The following is a 9762-nucleotide window of genomic DNA, read 5'->3' on the forward strand; positions in this document are numbered from 1 at the left end:
CCTCCTCCTCCTCCTCCTCCTTCTTCTTTCTTCTTTTTTAATAGGATCTCGCTATGCAGTTCAGGCTGGCCTTGGGTTCACTATATAGCCCAGGATGGCCTGAACTGATGTTGATCCTCCTGTCTCAGCCTCCCCAGTGCTAGGATTACAGATGTGGGCCACCATGGCCCCAGCCTTAATTCTTCTTTGTCCTCTTTCTCTCCCACCCCTCCCTGCTCCCTTCAACTTTTGATCCCCTTCCCATTTCGAAAAGCACTATTGTCGTTTGTTTTCTTCAATTTTCTTTTTCTTTTTTAAAATTTTGTCTCTCAAATAAGGCTGAGGTATACTACACTGGTAAAAATAAGAGGCAAACAAGAGTAGTGTCAAAGTAACAGATAACTAAAACCAAATACCATGTAAAAAAAAAAAAAAAACAACCCAAAACATTATATAGTAACCATTTATCAGATTAGAGCAGCAAGAGAAAGTTACTTCTAAATCATAATAATTTTAGTGGTCTTTGTCAGCTTTGGCCACATTAACTTCGCAACATCACTCTTCATTTATAAAATTCATGTCAAGAAAAGAAAGGAAAGGGAGGGGCTGGGGAGATAGCTCAGTGGAATAAGCGTGTCCCTGACAAGTGCAAGCGCCAGAGTTCAATCCCTGGTTCCGCAAAAAAGAGAAAAGAAAGGAAAGGGGGTGGGGAAAGTCAGGTAGTTCATTCCAATAAATTACCTCTCCAGTTCTCATACACATGCCCATCAGCACAAGACTAGGAGATCTTGTTTTAAGTTATGAAGCAAATTAAAATGGAAAAATACAAGAAAATAGAAACAATAGGGTTGAAAAAGCCCCTCACTGAAAAACATCTGTATTAAAAAAATAAAATTAATAAAAATAAAAAGAGAAACAAAACTCTGCTAGTATAAACTAGCCTGAGTGGTTTGATGGACAGAGTGATTGGGTCAACTGTCACTGTGCTTCTAAAAATGGATTTTCTTCGTTCATGTTAAAGTGGCACATGAATGTAAGCTATTAAGGACAGGTACTATATATTCATAGGACCAAGCAGTATCCTATTTATAGGATACTGTATATCCTATAAATAAAAATATTTTACTTTGATAACTGACTGAATATGCGGGGGCTCCATGTAGGCAACTATGTGGTTGTTTTCTGAGTAGTCCTCTGTAAATATAAAAAAAAAATTTTTTTTGCTATAATGCTTTGACCCTACAGTTTTCGCAGCAACATAACTACCATCCAGCATGTACCATATTTTGCAAGCCTTCAAGTTCAACAATCCAAATTGTCGATTCATATTATGTCCAAATGCAGCATCCTCGAGGTTAAGCATCCAGGGGCATACAGACATCGCCCGATTCATCCCATCGAGGCGGGTCATTCTGATCTTCTCCATCATCAACCAGCTCTTCATCAGCTTCTCATACTTCAGTCTCCTCATATTCTTCATCCCGAGGGAATTCTGCATCCTGTCCCTGATCTACACCTTCTTGCCCTCCTGCTTGTGATTTATCTGCACAGTCTACACAAACACCATAACAATGAGATCCATTTCTTATTCCTGACACTGGCTGCTAACATGAAGATCTTACACACCATACATCTGTATTTTTTATCCTTTGTATGAACCAAGGAATGTCTTTTTACATGTTCTCTTTGAGTAAACAGCTTCCTACGAATATCACAGCTAAATGATCTCACTCCCTAAATGAGCAAGTGCCTTTTTGTGTTCTTCTGTGTTTGGCTACATAGCTACAATGAGGGCATTTTAACTTGTTCACCATAATTAGAGATGATTCACTATTTTCCCAAATTTCTTGTTTTGGCCAAGATTCTGGCAATAATCCATACTTGAAATCATTTGAAGCACCTGGTAGCAGCCCATACTTGAAATCACTTGAAGTATGTGGTAGTAATCCATATTTGAAATAACGTGACAAGCCAGGTATCAAACTATATTTGAAATCACGTGAAGTACCAGCATCGCCTCCATCCTGAGCACTCCAGGCTTCAGCCAACAGACTTGCATTTACACCATCTGGCCCTGAGAATACAGCGTCATCCAGATCTGGTTCCTGCTTATTTTCCTCTGGATGGGCAACAAGTGGCTGTATCACTGAGGAATCTTCTAAATTTATTTCATTATTAGGTGGTGTATCATAAACAAATCTCTTTGTAGTTTGGTTTTTTCTCCTTGTCTTGCCAGTCTTCAATTTTCTTTCTTTTTTCTTTCTTTTTTTTTTTTTTTTGGTGGAACCGGGGTTTTGAACTCAGGTCCTTGTGCTTGCCAGGCAAGCGCTTATTCTACTGAGCCATTTCCCCGGCCCCTTCAATTTTTTTTTTTAAATTCATTTTTCCTTCCTTCTCTCCCCATTCCATCTCTTGTTCCCTTCCCATCTGAGAAAGATCTCCCTACTTCCTATGATTTATCATTTATCTTGCTTTGTACTTATATTTTGAGTTTCTCATGCAGGAGAAACCATACAATTTTTAAACTTGTGTCTGATTTATTTCATTTAACATTATGGTCTTTTTTAATGTATTTGGTACAGGGTCTCACTACATAGCTCGGACTCGTAGTGATCCTCCTGTTTTCAGCCTCCCCAGTGCTGGGATTACAGGCGTGCTCCACCATGCTGGGTCTCGGTGGCCAGTTCATCGTGCCTGGGAGTGGGGCCAGCACAGCATGTGGTGCCAGGGATTGAAGCTTGCCTAAGCAGGCGCTTAGTCTGCTGAGTTTCTCACCAGCCCAACATTATGGTCTTGAAGTGCAACCATTTACCTACCAATACTTCAGGTTTGTCTTTCTTTGTGGCAGAGTAGTACTCCACTGTGTATAAATACTACATTTTCTTTAACCATTTCTACCTATTAATATTTCCTGATTATCAGAGAAGCTGAAGAGCATTTTCATTAAAATCTTTAGTCAAATTGTTCCTAATATTCATCAAGCTCCTAATAGTTCCCATATTCATAAGATTAATTCAAAATTCCATAATTAGTAAAAAATCAAATTCTATACTTAATTTGAATATGTTTTAATTATGTCAGTTTTACAGTCTTTCATTATGTGATATGTTTGCTTTCATTTTATGTGTGGTTCTCATATTTATAAATGTGTGTTGTGACTTAATTTGGGGTTTGGATTTTTATAATGTGAATTATTTATCTGTCTGGCTAACATCTATTCATATTCTTACAAGGAGCAATGACAAATCAGTTTGCTTCCCGCTCTACTTGCCAGAAGCCTTATTTCTCAGAGCTTGTCTCTGTTTCATTAAATATCCTATATTTGGGTTTCCCTGTCTCTCGTGAGTGACATCCAGCTCCTGCCTGTCCCCAACCCCTACGTTCCTTGCTTGGTCTCATCTTCATCAGAGGCTCTCACAACCTTGTTCTGCTTGTTTGTTTTTATCTATCTAGTACAGGGTCTACAAGGTCTCACTATGTAGATCAGACTTGTAGTGATTCTCCTGTTTTCAGCCTCCCAAGCACTGGGATTACAGGTGCATACCAGCATGCTCAGTCTCAATCGCTATCTCAGTGTGCCCTGGGGGTGGGACCAGCACAGCAAGCCAGGGGTGGAACCCAGGCCCCTGTGTCTGCCTAAACAGGCACTGAGCTATCTAGCTGGCTCTAACCTTGTTGTTCTGATCAGCTGTTCTCAACTTCATTTTCTGTGGTTGTGTGTTAGTATAACATGAATATATTTTGGGCTTGCCACCAGCTCTTTTGCTGTGACCCCTTGTTCTCTAGTAGTTTTCTCAGGCAGAGCCTATGGGAACAATATGCCTTAAGTCCTTGAGACCAAGCTGGTTCCCGTAGCTTAGCAGCTTTCAGGAGGGCTTTTTAGAGCATCTTTGCAGGTGTTTTCCAAGATCTGCTGCTGCCCAGATGTTGCCCCCCACACACGCCATCTCTGTGGATGCCTCCCTAATGTCTCCTGCAGGGTTCTCCTTCCCTCCAAGACCCCGTGGATGTGTGACATGGATGAACTCAGCATCTCAGGGTGACTTCGTCATCTGCAGTGACTGTGTTTTGTGGCCTGTTCATCTCCTGTAGTGATTTTTTATTCTCTCCCAACATCTTTGCTTCCCCTTAATGACCCAGTGCTTACATCATTTATCTGCTTTTGGTTCTTTCTTTCTTTCTTTCTTTCTTTCTTTCTTTCTTTCTTTCTTTCTTTCTTTCAGACAGGGTCTTAATATGTAGTGCAGGCTGGCCTTGAACTCACTATGTAGCCTAGGCTGGCCTCAAACTTGAGGTGATCCTCCTGCCTCAGCCTCCTGAGTGCTGGGATTATAGGCAGGTGCCACCATACCGGGCTAAGACTGTAGTGTAAAGGTTCTGGGTTCAATCCCCACTGCCAGAAGAAAAAAATTACATTTCATTGATTCTTGGCATAGGTGCCATTCATAGCCACATTGGCCCTGTGTGGGTGGTGTCCTGTTAGTGCCATGTGCTTGGTGCTACTGGTCAGGATACATTCTGCACTCCCACTCCCACCTCTTCCTAATTCTGTCCAGAGTGACTGGCGCACCAGAGAAGGACAGATGGGTTGCTGGAGTTAGGGTGGGGCAGTGAGAATGAGGGTCTTTCCAGAAGGCAGCGTTCATTCAGGGAGAGGTTGGAAGAGCCAGGGCTGCCTCTGGAGGCTGGATGTTCCTTAGTCTGATTCCTGGGATCAAAGACTGCGGGGGATGGCCGTGGAGTCTTGGGACTCGGTCCTATGTCTGTGCTTCTTAATTTTCTGCAGTTCTGAGGAGCAGGGCTCAGACTCCCTGCAGAGCGTTTGGGGTGAGGTTCAAGGAAGTGGGGTTGCCATCCCAGAGGATGCCTAATGCACTTGTAGTTAAGTCTTCCCTCCTTCCCTGTGTTCCTAGGAGCCCCAAGCAACTGAGGCTCCGACTATACCTACCAGCAGCAGCTCTGGAAGTCGGGTGGTTGTGGAGCCTATGGATACAGAAGCCCAGGAGGACAGCAGGACATGCACGGATGACCAGAGAACCAGAGGCAGGAAGAGTCCACAGGTGCCAGTGGCCGGGAGGACCGAGGGACAGAGGGCACACACAGCCCAGAGGACGCAGGTGGATGTTGTGATGCAAGAAAGTGAGAGCCCGCAGTCAGACAGGAGTTCACAGAAGGATGTGGTGATGCAGAAAAGAATGGAAACGCAGGTAGCAAGGGTACCAGAGGATGAGAGGATGCAGGAAGACAAGAGGATGCAGGAAGGGGAGCGGACAGAACCAGAGGGCTGTGTCGCACCAGCTAGTGAAGGCCACCCAGAGCAGCAGTCTGTAAGCTGCCTCAGCCCAGCACCCAGAGCTGCAGAGCACCGGCCAGCTGGGGGGCCCAGGTCTCCTGAATGTTCAGTGCAGGCTCCAGAAACATCTGCCACCCCTGAGAAGCCTGGTTTCATGCTCAGATCTGAGGAGCCATCAGTAAGCACCTCCAGGAGCCATGAGGACGCTGCCCTGGGTCCCCTGCCAGTGGTCCCCATGGGCCAAACACAGCTGCCCCCAAAGAGGAGCCCAGGGCATGGGGCAGGAGAGGAGCATCCAGAGTCAGAGGAGTCAGGCCCAGCCAAGGCTGAGCAGGAGGAGCAGCCAGGAGCTGTGTCATGTGTAGCCCTGGGTGGCTGTGCCCCAGCTGGCCCAAGCCCAGAGGTATCTATCAAACTCTCTTTTCCTGGGCCCAGCTTGACCAACAACCCCCAGGAGAGGCTGCCAAGTACCCCATACCCTCAGCCCACAGCCACAACTGGGGACCAGGATGGGTTCAGTTCTGTCCCCACCTTGCACCTGGAGCCAGAGTGCCCCTTGCCAAGTCCCCTGCCAGAAACCGTGGCCACCAGCAGTGGGGGGGCCTGTGCCAAAGAGCCTGCTGTGGAGGGGAGGCCGCCAACGGCTCGGAGCTGTGACCCTGGCCTCATTGATTCCCTGAAAAACTACCTGCTTCTCCTGCTGAAGCTCTCCAACACAGAAGCCAGTAGGGCAGTGGCTGAGTCCCCAGCAGCAGCTGCTGCCACAGACAGAGCGCCAGCCCCGGCTCTGGTGCCCACGGTGGAAGTTGCAGGGCTGAGTCCCCGGACATCGCGGCGCATCCTGGAGCATGTGGAGAATGACCACCTGGTGCAGAGTGCGCAGACCCTGCTGCTGAGCCCCTGCACCTCGCGACGGCTCACCGGCCTCCTAGACCAAGAGGTGCAGGCTGGTCGCCAGGCTCTGGCCATTGCCCAGGCTGTCCAGAGCCCCGGGCCCAGCCCTCTAACTGTTCCTGCCATCGTGGTAGGAGAGGAGATCCCCAAGATGACTTCAGAAGGGTCCCTTGGGGGGCCTGACCTCCAGGGTGGGCAGGCAGAGGAGAGAAGGGCCAACAAACCCTGCCAGGAGGAGGCAGTCCTAGAGGAGGCTTTGCCGGGGCTCCCTGCAGCTACTCCTGAGGAACTGGCTCTGGGGGCCAGGAGGAAGAGATTTGTTCCTAAGGTCAGAGCAGCAGGAGAGGGGGAGGTGGCCAAAATTGAGGAAAGGGAAAGCCCCTCAGTTTCTCCCAGGGGCCCCAGGAAGAACCTGGCACCAGGGTCCCCTGGGACTCCAGGACGGGAGAAGCGCTCCCCTACCCAAGGCAGAAAGGCCACACTGGAGGTGCCTCGGGCAGAGGAGGAGCCCGTGGCAGGAGAGCTGGGCTCTAGCCCCAAGGCCGGAGGTCCTGACCCAGAGCCTGCCCTGGACGAAGACACACAGGAGGCCTCAGCCAAGTCTCGGAAGGCCAAAGACCTGCTCAAAGGTGAGCTCCTGGGAGGGGCTACAGCAGTGCTCCCAGCACTATGCACGGGGATAACAGGGCCTTTTGAGGGCTTGGCTCAGTGTGGCTGCACACGCCTTAGGGACGCTGAGGCAGGAGGACTAGGTTCAAGCCCAGCCTAGGCAACTAATGAGACTGCCTAAAAATAAAAAGGCCTTGGGGTGCAGCTCTGTGCGTAGGACCTCGGTTCCATCACCAGTACCGAGGACAGTGAACCCAAATTCCACCATGGGCTGGGCTTTGGTAGCCCCAGCTCTACATGGTGTCACCCACAGTCCCTCTTCACAGACTGTCCCATTGCAGCATGCAGGTACAGGGTTTGAATGCAGGCTTCTGGAACTTGGGGTTCAGCGGTGTGTTGGCTCCTCTCTGTCTCCACTGTGAGGCCTCCTGGCCTGGATAGCTATGACAAGAGTGTCTCTAGTTAAGAAGTGAGCTTTGGGGATCTGACCCACAACCCGGATACCCAAGGCCTGTTCCACCAAGGGCTCAGGAGCAGGAGTGCGGTCAGAGCAGCCACAGGAGGCAGATGTGGCTGTGGCCTCCTACCCGCCTGCTCTCAGCCCCTCAGGTAATCCGCAAGATCCGGGCGGAGCCATTCCCTGATGCCTCCGGCAGCCTGAAGCTCTGGTGCCAATTCTTCAACATCCTCAGCGACTCAGTCCTGACTTGGGCCAAGGACCAACGCTCGGTGGGCGAGGTGGGCAGGAGGTAAGTTACAGGGCCACACAGCTGCTGCCCCAGCAACAATCCCAAGTGTGGTCCTCCCGCCTCAAACTCATCACCCCACTCAGCTTCACTATAGCCCTAGTACGAATGTCATCATCCCCATAATGTAGGTGACAAAAGCGGGGCTCAGGGGTGTTAAGTCACTGCCTGAGTCACACAGTTAGCTGGTGTCAAGATCACAAAGCAGGCTGTGTTACCAGGACCTGGGTTCCCACCAGCCTGGAAGAGCAGGGCCAAAGGCCCTGGGGCTGGTGGTGGCCCTCATGAGAAGAATCTCCACTCTCTGCAGTGCAGGGGATGAGGGGCCGGCAGCCCTGGCCATTGTGCAGGCTGCTCCCACAGACTGCGGGGTATACCGGTGCACCATCCACAACGAGCACGGCTCGGCCTCCACTGACTTCTGCCTCAGCCCCGAGGGTGAGTGGCTGGGTGGGGGTCTCCAACTGGGATGGGGTGGCTCTCTGTGACAATAGGCACTGGGCCTGGAAGGCTGCTGGAAGCCAACCATCCTCGTCTTTTTCTCCATGCAGTGTTGTCTGGGTTCATCTCGCGAGAAGAAGGTGAAGGTATGCTGCCCCTCTCTGCTCCTCTAGTCATGAGGAGGGCCTTTGTTTATAGCTGGAATCTGTCCCCAGACCACTCACTGCCACCCTCTGCCTCTTGGAGGGTGTGAGAAGGGGTTGGAGGAGAAACACCCCCAGTGAGTCCTGGGTGTCCCAGGGCCTGCAGAACCCTGTGTTTGACTCACACTGGAGCTTGCTGCTGTGCAGCTCTGTGGCCTTTCTGGCCCCAGAGCCCTGCACATGGTGACAGTGACATGACCCCAAGTTTGATAAGCACTGCAGTGGCTCTGGGCCAAGGGGAGGGTCCATTGTGCTGCAAGACCTCACAAAGGCTGCATGCACTCCACCCATCTACTGCTTTTCATTCAGGTACCAATTAAAGTGCGACCTCTATAGAATAGAATTTCACACTAAAATCTTAGTGGTAATTCTTTCATATCATCAAATATCCAGGCAGACTTCCCATCTGTCTCTGTTGCTTTATCTGAACCTGGAACAATTCATTGCTTTTGGCTGATACATCTCTAAGTCTCTCTTAATAACTAACAGCTCCTCTCCCCGGTTTGTTTTCTCTCCTCGTCATTCATTTGCTTGTCTTTAATGTGTAGATTTCCGTACACTCCAAATTTTGTTAATCATTTACCCTTGACCAGCTTCTTCCACACGTTCGTCCTCTGCACTGGTAATTAGCTTGAGAGGTTTGCTGAGATTCAGGTGTGATTTTTTTGGTAGGAATATCTCACAGGTGTGCTGTGTATTCCCTTTGCATCCTATCCAAAGGCACATATGTCAAACGGTTCCACTTTATCTTTTGTTTTTTAAAGGTTTTTTTTTTGAAGGTCTCACTATGTAGTCTAGGTGGGCCTCAAACTCACAGTGATCATCCTGCCTCAGCCTCCTGAGTGCTGGGATTCAGTGTGCGCCACCACACCTAGTTTGGATTGTTTTATTTCTATAAGAATGTTAAGGTTGATCCAGTTTGCTGTTACCTGAATGATCTATCCCTTTTTAAAGTTAAAAAACTATGTGATATAGCTTCCTTTGTTATCTAGAAGGTTTAGCAATGGCCGATTATCACTGAAATCTATTACTTCATCAGGGAGCCACAGCACAAAAGTATTTTAATTCTATCATTTCACTTTCATTCACTAGTTGAAATTTATCTGTAAAGAAGAAATGATTATTTGGTCACCTTGATAACTACGAGTCCAACAGAAGATGAAGCATAACTACTTGCTCCTTTTCTTGTTACTACCAGATTTCAGGACAATGAGCTCGTGTTCTAGTAACTAAAGGTGACCCATAAGATTTATGTCTTTTTTTTTTTTTTGAGGGAAAATAGGCTTCATGTTTGTTTTGTTTTCAGTTACCATCATGAACAGGTGGACTTTCAACACATCTGATACATGCAGTACACTGCAATAATGACTCTTTGTTGCTAGGATTGAGTTTCACTTTTGGCCAAAGCAGCCCCATCCAGCTGGCTCCTGTGCCCCTGGGCAAGGCTGCAGTCAAAGCCACTCCAGCTATAAAAGAGTTTTTGATTGCTTCTTTGTTTTTTGGTCTCACAAAATGTTTGAGCTCCATCCTTTACACTTGTGTAGAGCCTGGATCCCCTCCCCTCCCCTTCCCTCCCCTTCCCTCCCCTTCCCTCCCC

The 9762-nt window shown here is 48.4% G+C and overlaps 1 protein-coding gene across 2 annotated transcripts in view; it reads left to right on the top strand.

Moving 5' to 3' along the window:
- Nucleotides 1–9762, top strand: part of Alpk3 (alpha kinase 3) — a 54057-nt gene that overhangs the window by 37154 nt on the left and 7141 nt on the right. For both annotated transcript variants that reach the window (XM_023710652.1, XM_023710660.1), the window contains 4 exons: nucleotides 4893–6795; nucleotides 7377–7524; nucleotides 7832–7959; nucleotides 8073–8108. In XM_023710652.1, coding sequence (XP_023566420.1) covers nucleotides 4893–6795; nucleotides 7377–7524; nucleotides 7832–7959; nucleotides 8073–8108 — 2215 coding nt within the window. The remainder of the gene's footprint in view (nucleotides 1–4892; nucleotides 6796–7376; nucleotides 7525–7831; nucleotides 7960–8072; nucleotides 8109–9762) is intronic.

The sequence above is a fragment of the Octodon degus genome, unplaced genomic scaffold (genome assembly GCF_000260255.1).
Source record: "Octodon degus isolate 3935 unplaced genomic scaffold, OctDeg1.0 scaffold00002, whole genome shotgun sequence".
NCBI lineage: Eukaryota > Metazoa > Chordata > Mammalia > Rodentia > Octodontidae > Octodon > Octodon degus.